Source organism: Nyctibius grandis, chromosome 4 (assembly GCF_013368605.1).
Source record: "Nyctibius grandis isolate bNycGra1 chromosome 4, bNycGra1.pri, whole genome shotgun sequence".
In the NCBI taxonomy this organism is placed as follows: domain Eukaryota; kingdom Metazoa; phylum Chordata; class Aves; order Nyctibiiformes; family Nyctibiidae; genus Nyctibius; species Nyctibius grandis.
Window position 1 is genome coordinate 90,518,508 of NC_090661.1, and position 25,149 is coordinate 90,543,656.

Sequence of the window (25,149 nt, forward strand, 5' to 3'; positions counted from 1 at the left end):
GTGTCAAAACAATGACCAAACTAGCTATAGCTGATGTGTTGTGTTGGTTTTTTTTTCCTCCACAAACGCCTCTCTTGGCATGTCTACCCCCTCTGCACTGTCATGGTGAGGGATTCCTTTTTCAGAGGATAAGGTATGAAATATCTTCTCTTATCCTTTAGTTATTTCTGTGAAACCTGCAGGAACTTACTATCCATGAGCTTCTGTCCTCTGTCATGATTCAAGTCCATGGGCCAATATCCCAAAGTTACTGGAAGGGAGGATGGTTCTGACTAATGCACACAAGTGCTCAAGGCAGCACAGCCAAGCATGCCTTCGGCAGGCAGGTTGAAAAGCAAGCCCAAAATGAGGTATGTCTAGCCTTCCTTAGTTATTTCTGACATGTCATACTTTCTTCAGGTAGAAATTACGGTCTGACGGCTTGTCTGTAGTTTGAGGAAATGCTTACGCTGTCCCTGCCTATGGGCATGTTGGCCCAGTGCATCGGTTTGGGGCCATTATGCCAGCTCTGTGTGCTGCAGTTTCCCCCTTTTTTAAATAAGGGTGATTACGGGAGTTGCAAGGACTGCAGGTGTAGATGTGTTCTTCTTATTCAGCAGTTTTCATCTGATTCAAGTTAGTTTAGTCTGAGCCACGGAGGCACTTTGTGTTTGACAGGCAGTATAACTTTTACACTGAAAATGGGACTCAGGGGGATTAAGTGATTTGGCTGGGGTCACAGACCTGCAGCCATTAAGCCAGCAGATACCTTGACACCTGCTGCCCTGGCATAGCCGCTGGGCCTCATCTTCAGATATTCTGGAGCCCAGAAAGCTTCAATGTGGTAGCCTCACTGACTCCTTCCTTGCCAGCATGTTTTCAAACATTCTTGACACAGGTCAATTTCTGTGTGTAAAAAGGAAAAAAAAAAAACCAACCAAAAAAACCCCAAAATGACCAACCCAAACCCAAAACAAACTCCTTGTTTCTTTTAATAGAAATGAGGCTTGTCTAGGTTGTTTGTAAAACAGTGTTTATTTCTTCCCAGTAGGATGACTAAAGCCAAATCTCCCAGTAATTCATATATATTTTTCCCTGACTCTGCCTTTACTTTTTTTCAGCCCCAGGCTGATTTATTGTTCTCTTCTGGTTACTATGGCTCAGTAAAACATACATATTTTTTTCTATCATCTGTTTGTAATATTGACCAGTTTCCAGTGTAGAGCTGGCCCTGGCTCCTCTGTAGTATTGCAGGATTTTAGATTAAAAATGGGAGGGATTAACTGTGTTTTTTAGCTCCACAAAGAAGTATAAATCAACATCCATTTCATTTCAACAGAACCTGTTATGTAGTGAACTCTGCTGTGCAAACACTGAAACTGTAGTGCAGTAAAGTTTATAAAATACCCTCTGGCTGGTTGTTTGCTGCGGGTGAACAGGACTCAACCAAGTGTGCAGGCTTGCACGCCTTTATTCTGCAAAGGGGCATGGAAACATTAAGTCACTGGTTCCAATTTAACCCAAGTTTGTCATGGCCAAAAGCTCTCATCATCTGATAGTTATTCAGTGGTCCATGAGAAATTGGTTGGGTTTTAGCCTAATTCCTCTTAGACGTTTCCCGTAAAACAAGCGGTTCTGTGAGCAGCAGCACAGATCAAGGCTGGTCGTTTATGTCTCTGTGTGCTAGCCCCTCTACATCCCACACCACTGCAATAAATCCACTTCTCCCCATACTGCTGCCTATGAGCTCACCTCCCCAATATTTCCCATCCCTCCTCCCCCATCTCCTCAGCCAGCCTTGTCACATCCCTGAGCTTCCAGCTGGGACGTACGTGCTGGGGCTGGTACCAAATGAAGTGCTGGATGATAAAACAAACCAATTGCTTGTGTGTGGAGTGGTTGGCTGACGTGCTGGGCACAACAGGCAGCTACTGAGCTCGTGCTTCAGTCTCCAACCTGTCACTGGCTTTCCCTGGAGGTGGCTGGAGGCTCTGAAGTTGCTGGGGAGGGAATTGCCAAATGCAGCTCTTGTAAATTGTCCTGATAGGCATTGCAGTAAAGTGCTGGTTGCAGATGGACCGAGCCCTTTTTTCCCCCCTGTAGATCACAAATAAAGCTTTTGCAGCACTACTAGTAATCCAGAGAGAAGCATCTGCCTGTAAAGCTGTTGATCAGCCAGACAACACTGAAAAGACCTCATGGAAAATGTTTTTGCCTGTGGAAAGGATGACTCTAAGAGGAGACATTTTGTAGGCACATAAAAGCATCTTCTATTGAAATACTGTCCCAGGGTTGTGCAGAGACAACATTAAAGCTGGGACTGCGTTTATTCTTACCTTCTCATTGCTGTTACCACTCGTGATGCTCAAGGATTGAAACTTCCCTGCAGACACTATCTGATCACCCTGACCAAAGCTGGATGCCTGATAGTCAAACTACCTGTGTTGTATGTCCTGGCAGATGAGGCTTGTCCAGCTATAGCAGCTCTGCTCGCTCTGTGTGTGTGCGCCCATCAGCCAACACACGAGGCAGTTCCAGTTGCAGGAAACCCTTCCCTTTGCAGCACAAGAGATGACAGCTTGCTTTGCACCAGCCTCAGCCAACGGCTGTGCATGCAGCTGTAACCCACAGCAACGCGATTGTGCATCTGAGCTCTCAGAGGAGAGAAGTTAGTGCTGCAGTATGGCTTTACGTGTTTTTTTCTTAAGAGTGCATGTGAAGGATGGCACAGCTAGACACCTGTCTGCTTTGCTGACATAGTAAGTCTTAGGCAAGTCTCAAGAAGCCTTGTCACTGTTTAGTCTTTGGCATCAAACTTTTTTCTCTGATCAGTTTTGTTTTTTTTTCTGTGACCCTTCTGGATTTGGTCCAGCAGAGTTCACTGAAAGGCATTATTATAGCTCTTCTTTTCCTCCTCTCAAAGGAACTGTGAACTTCCAGGGCCTGCTTTTAATGTTGAGGTGGTCTTGCCAGCCCCTAGAAGGGGTTTGTAGGGAAAGCGTAGCAATATTGACCATCTGCAACATCCAGGCTCTTTGGTGGAGGGAGCCTTTCACTTGGAAAGGAGAGAGAGGACAGGTCTTGGCACTGGTGACACTGAGACTGGTGCGTGGGTCATCATGCAGAGGTGCTTCTCTGTTCCCTGGATGTATTTAATGCAGTTCCTCTCTGCACGTTTGCAAAACTTAATATTATTTTTATGTTTGTATGGGCATAATTTCTGGGACCTTCAGAGTCCAATGTTTCTATCCCCGCTTGTGAGGTGGGGAAATACACGCAGCTCCATTTTGTTGCTGGATGCTGAGGCACAGGGAGGTAAGAGGCTTTCTGGTTGTTAGAGAGGAACTTTGTGGTGGCCAGGGCTGTGGCTGAGGCTTTGCAGACTCTGAACTAGCAGGCACCTGGTGGCCTGTCCTTTTTCTGTGTGAATCCTGTCTTGGTCAGAGTGGTTTCAGGTCTGAGTGGTAAACTAGCTGAGAGCATAAAGCAGAAATACAGGTGTGAATGCTGCTGAGTGCTATTATGCCACCATGCAGGTGGTATACCGTTCTTCTTCTTCCTGGCAGCATAAATGGAGTTGCATGACCTTAGATTTTGGCTGATTAAATTAACTTCATTTCTCTTTCTGTTCAGAATAGGCAGTGTGCTGCCCCTTTGCAATACTGAAGGTACCCCGGACCTGCCCTTTGCCTTGGAGCACTGTCACTTCTTCAGACGCTGATGGGACAAGCTGGCAGTTATTTAGCTCTTGCTGGTTTTGGTGGGTAGCATCTCCCTGGCCTTTTCTTGGGACTTGCTAGGACATTGTGCCACACTGGAGAATCTCTTCTCCATGAAATTCCTTTTGCTGTGGCGATAGAAAAGCCCCTGCAACCCTCTGGCCAGGTTTAAAAAGTGCTGGATGCTTTCTGAGGAACTTGAGAGGAGGGGACCAACAGCACTGCTGTGTGACATTGCATTTTGCTTCGTCAGCACTGGTGGTGTGAACCTGGACTGTGCATGAGGCTCCTCTAAGCTTCCTCCCAGCCTGCAGTTCAGCAGTAGGAAAGCATGACTGGGGACCCAGGAGTTTCCTAGGACACCTGTACTCTCATTCGACTTGGGGGAGGAAAAGTCTATGGCTTGCGTTGTCGATGAGCTAGCTATGTAATATAAATTAAAGCCTTTTCTTCTTTGCCTCCCCAGCCTCATGGAGCTTGGGCTTTTTTCTCTCCTGCAGTTTGTCTGGACTCATGGGTCAGGCTGGGTAGTTCTGTGCCTTGTCATGGAAGCCACTATTGTCTCTCAAACTTCTAGCTTTTGGCCGAGAAAAGGGCTTTGACCTTCTCCATCCCCAAAGGGTGGGTTGACACTAGAGCATGGAGAGACTTTGTGCCAGGAGCAGAGGCACAGAAAGTCTTTGTTCCTTGTAAAAGACTTTGTTGAAATAGAAGGAAAGCTGTCTTCCCCGGACTACTTTACTGATTGCATAGTATTTCTGGGCAGTAAGCGAGGGATCTCAGCGCTGCCTGAAAGAGGAGGCTTGTTTTTAGCTGCTACAGCAATTTAGGTAAAGTAGGTTTAGACCCAGTTTGAGTTGGCTAGATTTCAACTGATGCTGTCCCTTTTAATTCTGTCAACTCATGTCCTGTTCCTGCCTGGGAACTGAACTTGGCTCGTTGCTTTTCAGCTGTTCAATGCAGTTCATTCAATTGGTTTCTTTAAAAAAAGAAAGAGAAAAAAAGAAAAAAAAGACCCATCTTCTCTCTGTGCTTTGCATCGGTCCATGTGCCTTGGGGCTGCTTCCAAGTGTCAGGGACAGACAAAGCAGCAGTGCTTGTAAATCTGATACACGGTTGCCTTTATAAATGGACAAGTCGCTTTAGCCTCCATACTGCATGTGGGCTGCTACTGGGAGAGGGAGGAAGGAAGAAGGCAGAGAGACCCAGAGGAGGCTGTGTGAGGCATCACCGTGCAAGGCTACTGCAAGAGCCGAAGTGGTAGGAAGACAGCCAGCAGGCCCTGCGCCCTGGGACGCGTGGATGCTGGATCAGAACTGATCTTGCTAATGGTTTCTGCCCAAAGTGGAGGGGAGCTTAGCTCTCTGCAGGAAGCCTTTTCTCCATCCTACCTGGAGCCTCTCTGCTGCAGGAGGGTGAGGAAGAGCTGACGTGCTGGGGACAAGCAAGCCCCATTGAGAAGGGCATCTTCGACTCCTGGGTAAGGAAGTGGGGGAGAAGCTGCACATGGTCAGCCCAGCCTCGGACAAAGGCTCTGTCCCCTGTACTGAAGGAGGAATGCAAGACAAAGGAAACAGCTTGGGGAAGGCAGAAAACTCCCCCTCCTGCTAGTGTGAGGTCCTTTGGCATCTTATATGTGAGGTCTTTGTCCCACCCAGCCCTTTCTGGGAAACGGAAGCAGCCGCTCTAATAGTTAAAGGCTTCTGCACAGAACAGTGTTTCGTTCCCCTATGGAGGGATTGTTCTGCAGTCGCAGGAGCATCCTCTCTCACTGCCTGCGTGCAATTGTTTGGGATGCACAGAGGAGAGTTTGAAGGCTATATGTGCTGAGTAGCCTTGTGAAAAGGACCATTTTTTCCCTTGACAGTTGCCAAGCCCACGTTAGATGAAACTGCAGAGAAGAAGAGTGGACTGAGCTGGAAGTTGGATTCACTGTTACATATCCACCTTCTTACACTTTCTATTGAAGATCTGTGCAACAAGTGGTGTTCAAACTGTGCTTTCTGACTAACCCACTCTGCGAGAGTGGCAGTACGTGGAGCTCATTACAGACCATCTTCTGACAGCCTCAGCTGCAAAGATCCTTTGCAGGAGGCAGCAAATGGGCACAGCAGGGGAAGCGTTTTGTTCTTGGTGGGGAAGAGAAGCTGGGAGAGTATATTCAGAGGCTGTGGGCAGCCCAGAGCCTGTGGAAGGTAGACTGTCCTTTTTTGGTTTAAAATCAGAGCCTTTAAGGAATCCTCTCAGAACACTTGGGATGGCATTTCAAAAGGTGCTCCATAAACAGGCTGATCATTTTTCATTTGAACCATAAATATAGTTCTTGGACTAAGTTTTTGTGTTTCTCTTGCACTACTGTAGTGGGTTGGTAGAGCTCAATGCATAACTAATATTTTACTCAAATATGGGTGAATGCAGAGTTCCTGTATCCTGCCTTCGACATCCTGCTTTGCCAAAGTAAAACAGAAGTTTGGCCTGTGCAAGCTTTAAATTCCTGAAAATTTAAGAGAAAATAATCAACCACTGAGAAAAGTGCTACAGTGCTCTCTCAAAGGCCCCTGCCCTTCCTGTCTGTTATTATAAGCCTCAGAATTGGTGCCCAGGTAACTAGATAATATCTTCAGAAAAGTTATGATGTGATAACTCAGTAGGTGTTTTCTCACAGACTGTCTTCCCTTTCTTGAGTAATTTTTGCTAAAAGGGATATCCTAGTGCAGTCTTGCAGTCTTTCTGTCAGACATCTGTGCTGTGAAGGCGATCAAAAAAAGCTGCTTGCATCTTCTTTGGGTCCTTCAGAGGAGGATAGTGCCTTCGCTTCCTTTTCAAGCTCCTTGAAAGCTCTTCAACAGAAATATCTCATAGATATCTAGGGGAAGATCACAAGTGACTGTACAGTCTTATGGTGCTCCTGTGTCCATCTAAGCATCCATCCTTCTCGGTGGCTTGCACATGCGCAAGTATATGTAGGAGGTCCAACAACAAGAAAATAAGTTTTCTCCCCTGCTGCAGTTCTCTTCCCTCGCTGAGGACACCTAAAGGTTGCTAAATGCTGTAGGTACAAGTCTTTGTTCTAGTTGCACCTGGCTGGGAAACATTCAGGTAACTGTAAAACATTCTGGCTTACGTGTGTCAGAACACAGGATAGGGCTTTTTAATGAAAGGCAAGTATCTCTTCAAATTGGCCATGTGGGACCACATAATCTGTAAATAAACTGTCATTAAATACCTATTTTGAGCTGAGTCCTTATCTGACAGGAGATGCTGCTGTATAACATCCTTTCTTGCTCCTGGGCCTCCACCCCATCCTGAGGCTATTCAGTTTCTGAAACTGTTGAAGACATAAATACCATCCTTTGAAGGGGAGCTGTAAAACACGACTTGTTCAGGTGAAGGATGCAGAAGGCTGGTGGCAGCTCAGCTGGACAGAGGTGTAAGAGTCTCTCGCCTGGCCTGGAGCTCGGGATTTGGTAGGTGCATCACTCCTGATCCTTCGCGGTTACTGGGCTGGGGGACGGAGAGGGTAAGGAGAAGATAGTCCTACTTGCCTGTTGAAGGAGGTGAAAGCAGCCCAGCCCTGCAGCACCCAGGGACAGTGTGCTTGAGTGACGGGGTGTAGAGGAGCAAGAGCTTGGAGCAGGAGAGTTTTGTGGGGCTGCGAAGGAGCAACTCGCATCTGTGTTCATTTTCTTTCTCCACCATACTCAGCAATGCCAGGTAAGTCCTTTCATGCTGCCGTGCCTTCCTCCAGCCTTCCCTCCCTGTGGGAGGGAGCCATGCAGATAAATCTGTAGATAGGTGAGAACTGTGTTGTTGCAAAAGCAGGGCAGGAGACGCATCCTGCCCGGGGCAGCGCTTACGCTGAGGGGGTGCCAAGCCTGCTGGGTGTGCCAGCTCCTGCCTCTGCTGACTGCAAGGGCTGGAGAAGGCTGTAAGAAGCACCCATGGAGGAGCCAAGTGAAGCCGTGGGGAGGAGAGGAAGCGTGGGAGGACGTGGCTGGCAGAGCAGGCTGTACCGAGTCAGGGAGAGGACAGGGGGCCCACTGCTCGCGGAGGGTGGGAGCGTGCCCTGGGCACGGGAGTCACTCGCTGGGAGCCTGCGTGAGAAATTCTCGGAGGCTGCAGTCATGGAAATTGTATATGCGCGTAGAGACGGGCGGGAGATGGAGTAAGCCAGACACGCAGATGCATAAGGATAGAAAGAAATGTCCTGGAAAACAGAAGAGGTAGAGGAGGCCCAGAACCAAATTGGTTATTGTATGATAGCATTTCAGCATTTGTTTTTTGGCTAAAATATCACACTCTTCAATGTCACATAAGGCATCCAGGTGCCTGGGATCTACTTGGTGACAAGCAAAGCAGCATTTGTAACTCCATCAGCAGAAGCTGCAGTACAGCAAGACACGTTTTCCACCATCCCACTGTCAATAGGGGTGAGTGATGTCTCTGAGCCAGCATGAAGGAGTGAGGAATCACATTTGTCTTGCTGGTGATGTACCCTGGGGAGGCATGGGAGGGCCTGATTCTGGTCCCTTCATTTGGCTTTCAGTCCAGGGGACTTACATGATCAAATAAGTTTATATATGCTTGGAGCTCTTTTGAAGAGGATCATTAATTTTCTAGACTTAACAACGTGGAGCTGTGCAGTAATCAACTTTGCATTCTCAACCTGCTGATCAATTTAAAAAAAAAAAAATCTGCATCACTCTTCTGAAACTAGCTTCAAACCTCAGAGGTCAAGCAGTCCTTACACTACTGATAATCTGGTTTTTTTCCACACTATTTTTTTTTTTAAAATGTTTTGTGTAGGCCCCTTGTTTCTAAGAGCCCAATTTGAATCACTGCAGTGGAGCTATTGTTTAATTGTACTCCAGGGATTTAATTCTTCCTCTGGCATCTTGTCTATGCTGCGTGTCTGCAGCAGGCAGCAGCACCGTGTGAATTTGCACCTCTTTGGAGTGCCAAGGCTGGGGCAGTTCCTGTTTCCCAGACAGGAGATAAGGGGCAGCAAAACTGAACTGAAAAAGAAAAACAGGGAAGAAAAGCATTTTTTTAATTGTAATGCAAATATATCATGGCTTGGATTCTACTTGTATGTTCTTAAAACACGTTCAGCTTGAGTTGAAAATGAAATTATAAACTAACTACTAGTGGGCCCCACCGATTATATCACGATTGCTTTTCGCTTTTACCAATCCATGTGTGCAGTGCTTTGTAGGTTAGGAAACTAAGCAGACAGACTGAATTTAGCATTAATTTGATTATCCCTAGGTTATCTTAATTTAATGTGGCTGGCAAATAAGTCTGAATGAAGTAGTTTTTTATACCCGGTTTTTTTTTTTTTTTTTAATTTGTATCTGAGGAATGAGTTGCAATAACTGTATTACTTTGAGATTTTTAGACATGACTTTCATGTTTAGCTTCTGTATTGGTTTATTATATAGTTACATCTTTGCATGCATCCTTATATCCATTATTGAGCTAGTTAGAAATATATTAAGTAGCTCTGGTGAAAAATATAGCTAATACTTTTCAGCGTTGGACTCTGTGTCTGCCCTTAGTTTCTCTCAATTAATTGTAGCTGTTCAGTCTGCAAAATGGTACTGAGAAACAGCATCAAATCTTGTTTCTGACAGATTGCCAGATTACCATTTTTTTTAACAAAGCCAGACTGAATATGAGAAATGTGTTGGAGAAAATACATTTATATAATAAATTATAAAGACCGTGCATGGGGTAATAGCAATGCAATAAATTACATTATTTCTGTAAGTATGGGATAAACTGCATTCAATTTAAACGTCTGGCTGCATCACTGTCGTGCTGGTCAGGAACTCACTGGGGGCCTTTTTAACATTCCTGCACCCGTAAGTCGTGGAGTCGAAATCCTTCTTTGCTTTGCCCTCAAATACAGAATTTCTCTGGTGCCTACGACTCACTGCCTGCAGTTCAGCTGAGATCTCACAGTCGGATACAAAATGCAGTTTTGTACCCCTTACAGCAGCGAGTTTTCAAGCCGCTGAGTGATGCAGATAATGTAGGTCTGGCTCGTGTGAGGGATGTGGTCATCCTGTTTGCATGCCAGCATCCCCAGTGCCACACACCATTGCAAATTTATTGCGTATGGTTTTTTAGACCAAGCTAGCGGAGAAGTGCCAAGCGTTGGGCAAGCATAGCTAAGCAACATCACTGGCTCAAGGAGGTGATCCAGGTAGCAGCTGCTTTCTCAGGGGAACAAGCAGGTTTCTTTCAGCTATCATCTTGCACATATCCCAGAAACAAGTGACTGTGTAATGGTGGCCTGGCTTTCTGCAGAAGCAAGAGGAACACAGAAACTTGCTTTTGAAGGGTATGAGTGCAGTAGAGCAGCTATTTTCCCAAAGCCAAGCACACTTAGTAGTTAATGCACTTAGGGCTTCTCCCACTCTGTGCAGTATCAGCTCAGAACACAACGTCCAGATGGATTTATCTAACTGATTAATTAGAACAGCTTAACCCCCCTCCACTGCACATTTTAGCTGGCATTTTGAAGGGGAGGAGGTGTCTTAGAAGAGATACAGAGGAACAGTCAGGCTACAAATCGGTTCTCCCAATTTGAAAATCTATCTCAAGAATTGCATGGTGTGACCATGTCAGAAGTGAGAAGTTTCTGGCCTTTGGATGAACCAGGGTGATGAAGTCTGAACTGCCCCAGAGCCAGACTCAGTCTGGGGACTCTATGCCAGGCCATGCATGGACAGGAAGGATGCTTCGGGTTCTCTTGCTGTCTCCGTGCTGGTGGTACAGCGTCAGCTCTTTGTTTTCCTCCATATGGTCCCCTGTGCACATGCCAGAGAAGATATTTGACTCCCAGATGCCCAAACAGCTATTTCCCATCTGCTCTGGGTGCAGGGTAGCAAGCTCACTGGAGATGTTCCCTGGCCCAGGTTCAGCCTGGGACCACCTTTTGGAACAAGCTCCCTTAGCTCCCACTACTTGTCTTGGTTTGCAGTCCTTTTCACCCTGTGGCTATTCAAGGGAGTAAGGGCTTCTATCAGGATCCCATACATGTGAAACTGGCAGGTTTAAAAAAGAAATTGAAAATACAGTGGGAAGTAATCTCTGTTTCTTTCTAGAGCTAGCTAGCACCTCTTGAGCATAGATTGCATGCATTACACTGTTTATAAAACATCTTGAGGCCAAGGATATGACTTGGGTTTATTTCTTTAGGCATCAGCTATATTTAGTCAAATTAAAGGTGGAGGGGGAATGCACTCCAAGAAAACACACGAGCAATGTTACACAAAGAAAATGTCCTAGTCCACAGTGGAATGGTTCCCTCTGAATTATTTCCCCAGTTCTCATTATAAAGCAGTTGGATAGTAAAGTTAGGAGAGATTGTGCAGTTGAATTATGACCATTGCTGCATGAAGGAACCTCACCTGCTTTATGTGGGCTGTAAAAGAAAATAGATAATGACATTTTAAAGACTTCAAAATATGGGAAGCTTAACAGAGTGGTCTGGTTAACTGTCTTATAGATCCTGCTTTTGCATAATAGAATGGTACAAGAGCTGGTCTATGGGAAATTTAGAGACTTCTCATTTCTGTTGAGCTGGAGAGAGGCTTCAGATTTGCTATTATAAATTATGAAATAAAATAGTAAGTTTGAAATTAAATGTTTTAATGACTTCCTTGTTGAGTTCTTATGAAACCAGAACCTCCCTATGAAGCAGTTTGATTTCATAGAATCAGCATTCCCTAACAGAAAGAAAAAAAAAAAGTCCTTTTTGTTAAAACACAAACTTGCAGAAAAAGAACCAGTTTCAAATCCGTGAGGATGGGTCACCTTGCTGCATTATGTTTAAGTCCTGTTAGTGCCCCTTCCAAGCAGGAGGGGTGTGAGTGTCCAAGAGGTTACTGTGAGCAAGCCTGTGTATTTACAATACATCCAGTGCTCCCATGGTAACTGCTGAAGGGTATGTATTTATCCTGAGACAGCTCAGGTAGCTTAGCTCTTCCGTCCGTGGAGGGAACATGTAACCACCTCAGGTTTACTGTGAGGCAGAAATATTCAACAGCAGTTCCTGTGACTCAGTTCATATGCAGTAAATCAGAGCCTTAGTTTACTCCTGAGGATTTGCTGATGTAGCCATACACTAAAATAATTTTTATCTAATTTTTTAACATATTCTCTTTCAGTTCCTTTTCTATTTAATTCCTCCTGTTGATGGCTAGATCACTTCTGTGCCTTGCCATCCGTCCTACGGATTTGACAATTCACTGGTGAGGTCCTGATAACGTTTTCTGATGACTGTTGTTTTTGCTGTGCTCACCTAAGGAAACAAGGCTTATGCAGTCGTGCTGTTCTCGTGCCTAGAAGACTGACTCTGCCACCCTAATGATGTTTGAACCTGTTGGCCGGTGTCAAACAGACTTAACAGAGTGGTAGGGCTCTTGGAGAGACTCTGTTTTTAAAGGACTGTAAAAATGAGCAGGTGAGTAGAAATGCTAACTGTGCCCTCTGCAGTGGAGAAGAGTGGAGATGTGTTACACTTGACCTTAGACACAAGTGAACCTAGATAGGGTCCTCCTGTGCATGCTATAGCTGCAGTAAAAGCTTTAGTCAGAGCTCCTTCCTCCTTAAGCAATGACGCATCCATCCACAACGTGCAAACCCACAGAGAAGAGTGTCTGTAGTTCACCTCTTCATAGAAGTCTTCTCCAAGCTTACACCTGAGCATGGGAACACACCAGCTGGTTTGAGGCTTACTGTTTATTACAAGAATACATCAAACTCCTTCCATTATATAAAATTATTTTCCTGACATGTTGCGTCTCTTGTTAGCCTTGCTGTGGAGTCAGGTAACACAGAAGTTGGAAGAGGCAGAAGTCTTTGCAGCAGCAAATGACACCTGAGTCCTGGCATTTGCTGCTCCCAGACTGATCATTGCCCTCTTGCAGTGGTAGAGAAGGTGCTTGTTCGGTAGAAGCCCATGATTTTTCACAGCTACCGCTGAAAGCCATCTCACCTTTTCCTGGATTCTGGACGCAAATGCATTTTGTCTTGTTAAGAAATACAGTGCAGAAGGACTTTTGTAACATCTGTTGTGCTTCAGTCCCTCCTCAAAACCAGTAAGAAACTTTGCCACAGATGCTAATCTGCACAGCATTACAGCAGGTCAAAAGGGTTGTTGTAGCAGAGCTTGTTAAGAGTGGAAAGTGTTGGATCGATGGTTGCTGTTAACGGGCTTGGATGAAGCAGAGGCCGTTCCCGAATCTACAAGGGCCAGCATCAGTGTTGTGATGTGATCCTTGCAGAACCAGCTTTGTTGCTGAGGCTGTAAACTTCCAGGTTTACTAAACTGAGTTAATATGCAAAGGAATGTTCTGTGCTTATCCGAAAAGGGAGTCATGTTTTGGCCTAAAACTAGAAATTGTTTTGGGATGCTTGTAGCAGTGGGTCCCGTCAGACTGGGTCAGTGCTCCATGGACATAAATTTCCTCCTGTAATCTTTTATTTTTACATACAATGCTTCTTTTACATGTATATTAATACCTATTTTCATGTCTGTAATTTCAAGTATTTAGTTTCTAAGTAACTTCCAGTTGTGATTGTAGGCGTCTCATTTGATATCTGCAGTAGGCAACAAAGTGTGTACTGAGAGGTATGGCTATAAAACCATGAATGTTCTTGAGAGACCCATACTGGCATTGTTCTCACTGAAGGTCATAGTCCTGTCCGTGGTTCACAGCAGTGCAAAAGAGATCTCAAATTAGTTTGGAGATGGCAGGCTGGTTAGTCCGCTTGGTCTGGGAGACATGGGGATGCATTTTTGGGAACAAAAGGAGCTTTTTAGGCACGTCTGACTGAAGTCTGTTGCTCCTTATGAAGTGTTTGTGCTCATCATGTACCTGAGATGAGTGTATGTGTCCTGTGCCTACTCATATCTCAGTTTTATGGAAATAATGTATGTACACATAGGAAATACTAGCCCATTGTACATGTTAGTGGATGGATGAAAGACAGGTTGTGCAAAGTGTGTTATTGACCGCACTGCAAATGACAGAAAGGTGCAAAAACCACAGGAGACTATTCACATCCATCTGTGCTGTGATGACTTTGAGGATTTTTCTGGATGTTTTATGTTCTAATTCCACATTCATGAAAGCCCCAAATCTAGTTATAAATTTACTTTGGATGAATCATTTATGAAAGCTTTAGGATTTTCTGGCTAAAACATTGATTAAAACTTAAATGCTTAGAAAGATTTTGATTGTCTTGTTTTGAAAACATGAGTGTGAAAGGTGGGAAGGGAGGATGCTCATCCCAGTTTCCAGTATGAGGCAAGAGAAAGTGATTATCTAGTCTTTTGTTTCTGTAATTTCTTCGTTTCTGTGGCTACAAGTCCTGCAATTCAAGCTGTCCTCAGTGCTGCAATGGCCTCTGTACAAGAGCTGATCATACATTCCATATGGGTTACAATGCAGCAAGCGAAGAGCTGAGTTTCAGGCTATAATTCTGAATTTCTTGCACTCTTACGGGTTTTAATTCAGCTTCATATTATTTGCAGAGATTTTTTTGTGATTTAATTGAGCAGTCAGTGTGAATTTTGTGGTGTTTTTGTGCATGCAAGGGAGCGGGAGTGTTCAGTGTTCACATGGACATAAACAGGTGGGTTTCCAGCAGAGACATTTGCATTTGAAAACCTGCTCTAAACGGGCTGGGCTTTCCCAAGAGAAGCAGCACCAGCAGTGAAACGCAGCGATCGATCAGCATAGAATTGTGTGAGCATTTGATGGGCAAAATGTTGTGGTATAAAGACAGGGCCCAAGAATAAGCTCTTTGTGGCTTTGTTTCATTCCTGAAAACTGTGACTGAGAGGCTTTTATCATTAAAAAAAAATTAAATCAGCCACATTTTGGCTAACCTGGAAAATATCACAAGATCCTTTGCAGCATTCTAAGTGCTGTTTCTTTAATCCAATTTTGATACAAACAAAAAAAAATAATGTTTTTCATTTCTGTCTGCTTATATTTCCACAACTCTAAAAGTAAAGTAATATCTGAACCACTCCTTTCTGTCGCAGAGCTGAAAGCGTGTAATTTAGTGTACATAACGATATACTCTTTCTTTCAAGCATCTTGCATTTGCTATGTTTTCTTTCTTTCCTAATTTTAACTAAGGAAAACGTTCCCGTACTTATCACAACACTTCTGTTACGTGCTTCGTTTTTCGGGTCAAGTTCCTTATGGTATTTGGAGTTTATTTTAATTCTTAATCAAATGAGCTGTCCAAGAAATTCATCTGAAAAAACATATGTAATAACTGTTCAGATATACACCAATGGGGACATCTGGCGGAGACACTACGAGTTGCCCAGGACGCCCCGCGTTAGACCCATGAATGGGTGAGCACGAGTTAGTTCATCAGTGAGATGACTGTGAGTATTTTTAACCACAGCAACTGCGAGGTAACTCTCATTAGTTTACCTGCCTGCCGCTGATGGCTTCCTCGAAGCATCCTGCACTTGCCACTGGCCAAGAGTACGTGCACGCTGTCGTGGTGGTGCCGCCGATGCACAGTGAGTGGCGTGCAAGCACCTCGTTCCTCAGCGTCTGTTGGTTAATGTGACTGAGGACAAAGCTGCAATTACTACCAAATGCTGTTTCTCCCTTGCTGCTGCAGAAGCTGCCATGTGCAAGGATTCTCAGATAAGCCCTATAGATAGTTATTTAAGAGATGTCCTAATTACATGTATTTGGAAGGTGATATGGGAGGGTTAGGTGAAGATCCAGGACCACGTCTGCTCATAGCTGCAGGGCAGAGGAGAACATTCTTCTTAATTGAATCCTGCTCTGTGTCATATGAGATGCTCCAGTCTTGAGAGACAGCAACTCAAGTAACCACTAACATTTTCCAGTCTGCAGTGGATGTCCTAGTCCTCCTCCAGTGGGCAAGGCCTCCCTTCTCACTCTCCTATAAGCATGGCCTTGGGAGAGACCACGGGCAGGACAGCAGCCCAGACTCGCTTCGTCAATGAGCTTGGTCAGGGAGAGGGGTGCTGTGCTTGCCACTGACTTTGGAAGCAGACAGGCAGTACTTAGTTCATCCCTGGGGCACTACACCTATGTCAGAGGGCAGAATATGGATTTCAGGCTGTTTCTTTGTATGTGCTATAGAAGCTCTACATGGAGTAGGACAAGCACAAGACTTGAGGACAAGGCAGTTGGCTAGGCAGCATTATTGCACACATGCTCTACGAACTGTATGCTAATGGAGCATGCTTTAATTGGTGGGAAAATGGTCGTGGTTGGTTGTTTTACTTCTAACTGACTCAGAAAGCAAGCATTAGCCTCTCCTGTGATGGGGCAGCAACATACAGATGGGTTCTGCTGTGCCTTCTGGCATGCACCAGCTGTGGAACATGGGATTATCTGGGGGTTTTGTCTTTCTAAGGAGGAGAGGAGGAGAAGAAAGGCATGCTTACAGTCATGAAGAGGGAAGGATAATTTCTGCCTCTTTGTTTTGATGCAGTCTATTCTGACATGAAGTGAAATTTATAGCCTACTGGTTTTCTCATTGTTTGGGAAAGAAGGAACATATTAATTATCATTCTGCACCAGAGCCAACAGACAATTGGGAGAAAAAGTGATTCTGACTTAGACCATCACAAGTTGGGCAGCAGACTGTGGATTTTTATTAGATATAGCAGAGTATTATTCATGTTTAATTCACATTTCAGAATCTTTTCTCTGTGGCAAATCAGAGCTACAAATTAAGTATGAATTGCCATCCCATAGGCATCCAGTAAGACTTGCTGACTCTGCGCCCTCTCACAAAACAAGACTAATAGTAAATGAGAAAGAAGCTCATTTTATTTGTTGGTATTCCTGTGTTGGGATTAATATCAAAGCAGGACACCATTTTTTGCCTCAGGACTTGAGAGAGGGCAATTTTAAAGTCAGTGCTTGAATTCAGATGGCTCAGTGAAACCCCTTTCCTGCTTCAGGTGCTTCAGCTGACTCGGAGACTCAGCAGAGCTGGCTGGAGGAAGTCACTGTGAATAGCCACGAGTGACTGTCCTGGTCGAGTCCAGAGGTCCCCACCTGACAGGGGTCGGGAGCAGATGCTAACAGAAGGAATATTCTCACAGACTTTATGGACTAAATATTTCTTGTTTCTCTTCCTTGCAGAAAACACCTTCTGCAGTGGTGATCATGTATCGTGGCACAGCCCTTTGGACAACAGTGAATCTAGAATCCAGCATATGTTACTGACAGAAGACCCTCAGATGCAGCCAGTGCAGACTCCTTTTGGGGTTGTTACTTTCCTACAGGTATGACCCAACAATGGTGGCTTTGTCACCTCCTGGGGGTGGAATGCAGCTAACATTACGTTTCATTTAGCTTTGATAAGTCAGATGCTTATTATCCTGTCTTCCACCTTCCTTCCTTATTTTATTACCGTGGATCTCATCTTTGAGTTGTTACTCTGGAGGTATTCTGTGAGCATTTTACCAGGATTGAGCAATGGCACACTCAGCTCTCAAGATAGAGGTCTGTCTGATGGAGAGAAGGTTTACACCCTGAAACAGACCTGGAGTTGAATATTACATTACTTCTCTGACATTTCAAACATGAACATAGGGGGAAAAAGCTGAGAGAAACACTTTTAAGAGGTAATATATAGCTAAATTCTAATTAATTCTATGGCAGTATCAGTAAGTGATCAACTAGTTTGAATTCCAGAAAAAGAAGGGTTTGAAGCAGGACTCAGAGTTGCTTTAGCAATATTTAATGGCAGAAATGTAGCTTGCAGCATTGACACAAAGATTCTTTAGAGGCTAAGGGAGTTTTCCTGTAATCAGCGAAAGGTGAGTTGTGGGACCTAGAAGCAGAGATACAGAGCCAAGCTAAGCAAGGTGATTCCTGGCTGACTCCCCAGTTAGTGCTGCATTAGTCCACATCTTCTTTACTGCCCAGCTGTCCTGGATCAAAGGACAGTCAACTTGTTGCATCTTGAGGCTCTTGGCCTCTAATCTTCCACAAGACATACGATTGACTTGTTTTTCCCCTTTGTTTGATGCTTGTTGTTATGGATTTTATTTTGACCCATGAGGATTAATGATTGCAAAAAGAAAAGAATGAACACAAAATAATTTCCTGTTTAGAGTGTTGCTGTTTGTTTGTAATTAGTGAGTGAAGGCCCAAGGAGGGGTGTCCTGAAGTGAGGGTGATTCAGGCTGCTCATGGAGGAAGCCTGGGAGATGGGTGGGGGATGAAGTGCATCTCCAAGGGCTGGGTCCTGAGAAAGGGAGCTCTGCAAGGGGCAGGGGAGGTAGGGTGTGCAGGGCTGGGTATGTGCTGACGTTGATGGTTTTCCATGCAGATCTCTATCAGTGCAGACATGCGCTTGCAGCAAAGGTGCATCATGCACTTCTGCTTGCTGCTCTTCAGAACTTAGTTTTCAGTTTTCCTCTTTTCTGATAAAATCAGTTGAACAGATTGTGACCAAAAATTCAGTGTCATTGGAAAAGGCTTTAGAGTACTGAGGAAGAAAACAGAAGGCCACAGCTAAAATAACTTTTCACCCCAAAGACTGCATCATTGTGCTCAAAGGCACAAGCCAGTGGTTGGTGGATCAGAAAGAAACTGCCTTCCTCTATCAGCTGAAGGGTGTTTCACCCCTTCATTTGAGGCAGCTGATCTCAGCTGCTGTGAGAGAGACATCTGGTATTGCTCAGTGTGGCAGCTCCCATCCTGAAAAGCAAACACATGCTGCCTTATACAGGAAGGCAGAAGTCTGCAGTTGCATGCAGGGACGAGTGGATTATGTGATGTGTAAGCAGCTTTACTTTATGGTGCCAGGTAAGATGTAACTAGTCAGCAAACTGAGCTGGTCAAGGATTTATGAGCACCAAAGCATTCCCTTGTGTCAGCGGGTCCCTTGCCTAATTGAAATTGCTGGTGCAGTATTGCATTTACCCCTAGCAGTTGGCTGACAGAGCAGTGTTTTGCATGTGATCAGACCCTAACCTGTCCTGTCTTGTGTGGACTAGATTGAAGAGTGAGAACAGACTAGTGGATCTTCAGTAAACCCTGATTTGTCACCAGGCCCTCCTCATAGTTAAGTTCACACATGCCACGCAAGTTTAAATGTTATGTGACCAGGGCACTTCACACGGTAAGTGTACAGAGAGGGCATAAGGAATTGCAGAATCCCTCTGTTGTCTCAGGCTCCATTTGTCCTTGCTCATCTAGTTAGTTTAAAGAAATGGTGCTTCTCTGTATCTGCACTGTTTGATCCAGCACCATGTGGCACGTTTTCTCTACAGTTCTTGCACAGTTCCCATCCAGTTTAGTATCTCTGTTTCCATTTATTCCAGATTGTTGGGGTTTGCACTGAGGAACTGCATGCAGCTCAGCAGTGGAACGGGCAAGGGATCTTGGAACTTCTTCGGACTGTCCCAGTGTAAGTGCTCATATAGCCCATATAGGGGAGCATTCCCGTAGAGAACAGTTCAGTTGTTTATTAACAATCTTTAACTTGTTGATGGAACTTCTTTAATCCTGTGCTGTAGCAAAGGATGGGAATTCATTGCAAGCCTGTTCTCACGCACAAGACACTTAGATGGCAAATTAATGCATGTGGAAGTCCACATGTTCAGGGTGAAGCAGAATGAGGTCTTGAAAACTTAATTTCCTTCCTCTTATGCCTGCAGGGTTTTCTCATTGGTTCTCCCTGAGACAGCTGGGATAACTGTTACTGGTGACCTCTGTGTAGTTCAAAAGAAAGGAAGGAGAAGGTCTGATTTAAAGTGCCTAACAAAGCTTGGGTACTGTCTGAAAGTGAGAAAGTCACTCTCAAACTGGCCCCACTCTTGGAGGGTCAATTTGCAGTAGGAGGAGTGTTCACAGAAGTGAAGTTCATTGTTATTTCTCCCATGGCAAAACAAAGATGTTGTTGGGTTAAGGAGGAGATGGGTTTTAAATGTTAAATGATGATGCTTTATTTGCTGCCAGGTTGCAGCTAAACTTTTTTGCCTTGCCAATGTTTTGTAAATATTTTTCTCTTGTATTTAGTGGAAGTTATTGCTGTGTGATTGTAGCTCAAAAGATTTTTTTAAACAAAATGGTTCTGAATATGTGTTCCTGGGCACAATAGTACACTCTCTCGAGTCACAATGGCCTTTAATTGATTGATTGATTGTTTGAAAGAGTCCAGCCTTTGCTGCTGGACTTCTTAAACTTGAACTTCTCCCTTTTAGGCACAAGTGCAGGTAATTCATGCAAATGCCCTAGAGTAGAATGAATTTGTTGAGTTGCAAGCTTTGTTTCTGGGACCTCAAGACAATAAACACTGCCTGCAGCTCCCTTGGCTCCTCTAAGTCAATACAGATAGAACATCCCTCTCCTCAGTCTATTCTCATGTTGGTTTTTGGCTTTTGTGCTGTGGTACAAGCACCTTTCCAAGGATGAAATGAAACCCAAATGTGCATGATTCAAAGACAAAGCTGCAGACTACTAAGCCACTGGTGTGGAGTCAGGGTAAAAGTCTCTTGCATCCCAGTGAGGGACTGAAGCAGGTGGCACCTCTGCAGTTAATAATTAACAGCTTCCAAAGTGATGTGAAGAAAGTGGCTATCGATGCATCTGAAAAGCTATAGAATATTAACTTTTATTGCTCCCACTCCAAGTGCGTTAGGAGACTGTAACACAGACAAGGCCAGAGGAGGGGGCTTTTGACTGCAATAACAAAGTATCTCATGAAAAAATGAAAGTTTTTATGGCAAATCCAAAAGACTTCAGTTGTTTACTTCAAATGGAAAGCACCATCTAAGGCTGACTTCTGCAGTCTGCCTGCACTGTGACCCAAAGTAAAGTCTCCGAGTAGTTCATCTTCACAGTAATCTGTTTTGGATCACCTTTGTTGGGACACATCTTGACCCTTCCGACTTTTATTGCTAATGAAAACAAAGATTTCCCTGAACCATCCGAGTACTCAACCATTAAGTACCAACTGAGCAAAATGTCTATTGTGAGGATATTTATCAGAGCAATAAGCTTTTTATGGTACTGAATGTGACTGCCAGTCTCAGCAAAAAGCGCAGTCCCATTGGGACCCTGCTGCATCTTTAGATATATAATAGAGGTATAAATCTTGACCCCATGCCTTGCCCATCTTTCTTAGACCTAGGCTACACTGGACTTCTCAGTCCCAATTCAGTTACCTGTAAGATTAAAACCCCGTTCAGTCTTGTATGAGTATCCATACAGGGGATAGCCTGCATCAATCCTGACTGCTTTACAAGACTTGGTGGTGTCAGACACTAGGCAGATAAGAGCTAGGTCATGGAGGGCTTTCATTATGTATTTGGGAAATGTAAAGGACAAATGCATGCTATGGGATGTACACACAACATAGAGGGGCTTCTAGGCTTATTTTAAACTTGGTCTTGTGCTTCCTTCCTGCACAGGTCTACTCTGAGGACTCTTGTCTGGGGAGTACTAGCTGAAGTCCTTGTTTGGTTCATTACCTTTCTTTCTTTGTAGAGCTGGAGGCCCCTGGTTGATAACAGATATGCGAAGAGGAGAGACAATATTTGAGATTGACCCACATCTGCAAGTATGTCTTTAGTTTATAAAATGTCATGTCTTTTGTGGTGGCCAGGGAGAATTGTTTTAATGGTATAAACCAGTTATATTATTTTCTGTAAAGGTGCTGTGATCTTCTCAATGTTTGCAATAATCCTGGAAAAGTCTTGGAAGACTCCCTTTGCCCTCTCAGAGGTGGTTCAAGAGTGCGTATGTCCAGCCGTATGTGGATGGCAGCTCTAGTAAGAAATTTAGAGAAGGGAGACCAGGAAAACAGAATCTCATATATGAGACAAATTGGTAATATTTTAGAAGGGAGGAAAACAGAAGAAAATAAAAGAACGTAGAACAGTACAAGATTTAGAGGTGATAGATCAGGAAATGATCCTCCTTTGTTTTATATGCAAGCATAAGGAGATATAACATGCAGAAGACTCAAAACCAACTAAGTAATATTTTTTCACAGCAAATATGACACTGTAGCTCATTCCAGTAGGATGTCACTTGCCAAGTAGTTAGTGTGGTCTGAGAAATAATGGGAAGCCAAAAGTATCTCATGCAGTTATTAATAACCCATGCAGGAATATATATTAAACCTTCTTCTCTAGAGTATAAGTTAATTTCTGAAGTTTAAAGATCAGAATAGGACCTCTGTGGAGGGGTTGCCAGGTTACCATCCCATGGACTACTGCTGATCCATGCATTTGGGAGACAGTTCTGCATCCCTTCAGCAGAGTTATGGTACTGGAGTACATGGGTTCCAGGCAAATCCAGTGTGGTGCTGACCTTGTCACAGCGAATCACTGAGTCTTTGCCTTTCACAGAGAACTTACAGCTTAGCCTGGAAGGGCACGTGCATATGTGCACGTCTTGTGCAAGCTATTGCGTTTGCTTATGGTCTTCGTGTCTGCATCTGATTACCCTCAGTTGCCTCACAACATCTTTTATTTTTAAAGTTTAAGAACAAAACCAAATTCTACTTTACTGTTTTTAAGGATTGTTCATCTAAAATAACCACAGTCTGAGAGACACACACAAAAAAATGTTCCACAAATGTCCCACAGTGTGGGAGCTAATACAACTGCAAGTCCTATAAAGTTTTTAGCCTCTTCAAAATTTTGCCCTCTCCCTTCGTGGAGGGTGTGTTCTCTGCGCACTGGTGATTCCTAATGATAACAGGGTTTTCTTCAATTTACTGTAAATGAAAAGTAGCTCAGTTTACTGGAATCTGAGTCAGCCAAGGCAAGTTACAGCAAATAAAGAGTACCTCTGCCTCACCAGAGTGCCCAGCCACTGAAAGCTGTGATGTCTGTGGTCTTTCCGCACTTCCTCACATTGAAGACATTCCTGTTTCTGTTCTCTCTTGCCCTTGCAGTAGTGCGTATGTGCAGGTGTGTGTGTGTGTACCTCCTTCCTGCTCTGCTGCCCCTGGGGATTCACAGGGCAAAACCTGCTGCTGAGGTGCCGAGTCCTGCAAAGAGCCTTTGCTGAGTGCAGGGAGCGAGGCTGTGCCAGGCAGGGTTCAGCCACATTGTGTGCCTCCTGCTTCAGTTAGTGGGGAAAGGACAAAGTGTCATTTGCTTGGCATTTTCTTGGTGGTGGTACAGGGTGTGTGAGGCAGCAATGGAAGATAAGTAGAGGGGAGGGAGGGAGCAGGCAGAGAAAACGGACAACTTTCCCGAGAGCAGGCGAGCACGTTGCCTGCCTGGGAAGTGGGCAGAGCTTGTTTTGAGGCTGCATTGTCTCTTGTGGGAATTGGTTGAGGCCTAAACCCAGCCCTGGCAGCAGCAGCTGTACTTTCTGTTCAGAGTCACTGAGAACGGATCCCAACTAAGATGTCATCCCAGGATGTCGGCAATTAACGCTGTGGCAACGCTGGCTGTTTTCTGTTCAGCCAGGCTTCCCTGTAGGCCATTCAGATTTCCCTGGCAGCACTGTCAAACAATCCCTGTCGGTCCCCAGCTCTGCACTGATTCTCAGTGCTTTGCTTCTGTTTTAGCAGATATCTCAGAAGAGAATAAAGCTGATTGTAATTTCCTGAGTTGCGGTTGCTGCTCTGTGGGTCACGCTGCAGTGCTCTGGCTCCTTTAGAAAGGGATCAATGACTTATAAGAGCTTCAGAGCATCCCTCCCACATGCTGAGAGGAAAATGGGACAGAAACATCCTTTCTTTGAGGAAGGAAAAAGCTGAACCTCCTTTGCCCTGGGCTCCTCCAACCTCCTGCTCAGGCTGCCCTTTCAAGGGAGGAAGAACAGCCCCTCAGCCCAGGCACATCTCTGCTGGCTGAAGACAGAGTAAAGCTGTGCATTGCCCCAGCTGAGAGTCTGCACTGTTTTTTTTTTTTTTGTTTTTTCCCCCCCTTCAATACTCGAAAACGTTATAAAACAGGCATGCAAATTAGGCTGCCTTAGGCCAGCTCGTTTCCATCAGCCCCCCTTGATCTCCAAGGGATGCCAACAGAGCAGCACTTCTTCCCCTGAGGAAGTGCTCTGCAGACCAGCTGAGGTGCAGATGACGAGTCTCTTTCCCCCTCCCCAAGGCTCTGCTCACTGTCCAGAGGCCCCGACTGTGTCTGAGGGTGGGGGACCTGGCTGCAGGGATGGAGAAGCACATCCCACCAGAGCCTCTGCCCTACGGAGTCCTCAGAGACCTGTGAGCTCTTCTGCTCCCTGCTTAAAGGCAGGTTTGGTGGCTCTCCTATGCTTCCCCAATCACTGGAATGAAAAATAACCATGCTGACAAGTTAAACCTACCCCTGCCAGCTGATTTGGGTCCTCACAGAGCACCACAGAGGTCTCCCAAAGGAGCCACTTGCTAAATCTTACTTAGAGCATCATTTGCATTTGTAGGATCGGATGTATTTTTATTTCTTTTTCCACAACTTCTATTTCTGGGTGAAACAACTAATTTTATGTTCAGGATATAACAAAAGAAAATCCCAGCAGATTTATTATTTCTCAGATTTTCCTATTATGTTTTCATAGAAGCCAGTTTCCCCTGACGCCAGAGGAAGATCCCAACAAGGAGTAGTCTTTCAGGGAGAGAGGCAGAAGTAAGGCAGTCTCTTGAACACTTAAATCTAAGTCAGTACTGCTCTGGTCCTGCTCCCAGCCACAGGCTTCTGCCTCTGCTCTTGGGCTGAAGAGCCAGTTTAGGGAGGTGATCCAGCTGAAAAAAAAAAAAAAAAAAAAAAAAAAAAGAGTTGGCTCAAGGGAAGGGGTAGGAGCACATGCAGGAGGGTGGGACTGCAGCCACTGCGAATTACATCAGCTTAAACTGATGTGTAACCACACCCTGAGTGCTTGTGCTTATATTTGAGCAGCTCAAATCCTCTCTTGAATGGTCATGAGAACAGGCAATGCTCTTTCTAGGGTGCAGCATGCGCAGCTGGGCAAGGGGAGGAATGTATGTGGCTTTTAATCTGGAAACTGCTTCTTAGGGGAACAGATTTTTGCAAAGCACTGGATGCTCCCACGGTCTCTTGACTCCAGTGGCAAGGTCAAACTGGAGGGTGGTAATAACGATCCGAGAGATCTGCTCCTGTTGTGCGTAACACAGCTCTGCTCTTTACTCAAATCTTCAATGTTTCTGTCCCGCAAGTGGTGGGACTTATCACCTATTCTGAGGTGACCCAGAGGTAAGCAGTGAGATGGAGATCTTGCTAGTGCTACTGAGCAGTACCAGAAGTGACACCCCTTCAGAAGAGGGGCAAATGAGCCCAGTTGGTTCAGTGCCTGGGGAGAGGTGACAGTGAAAGAGCAGCTCTTCCTCGGTGTAGCTCAGCCCTGAGTTTGTTCAGCTCAACATTACCCCCTTGTGGGACATAGGTGGAAATTCAAACTAATGCCAGCTCCCTGAGCAGGTATGTGTCCTGTGG

At 44.9% G+C, this 25,149-nt stretch overlaps 1 protein-coding gene across 2 annotated transcripts in view; it reads left to right on the forward strand.

Annotated features, from left to right (window-relative positions):
• Nucleotides 1-25,149, forward strand: part of SUFU (SUFU negative regulator of hedgehog signaling) — a 100,608-nt gene that overhangs the window by 36,133 nt on the left and 39,326 nt on the right. For both annotated transcript variants that reach the window (XM_068399299.1, XM_068399300.1), the window contains exons 4-6: nucleotides 16,871-17,013; nucleotides 19,063-19,148; nucleotides 21,230-21,302. In XM_068399299.1, the coding sequence (XP_068255400.1) occupies nucleotides 16,871-17,013; nucleotides 19,063-19,148; nucleotides 21,230-21,302 (302 nt within the window). The remainder of the gene's footprint in view (nucleotides 1-16,870; nucleotides 17,014-19,062; nucleotides 19,149-21,229; nucleotides 21,303-25,149) is intronic.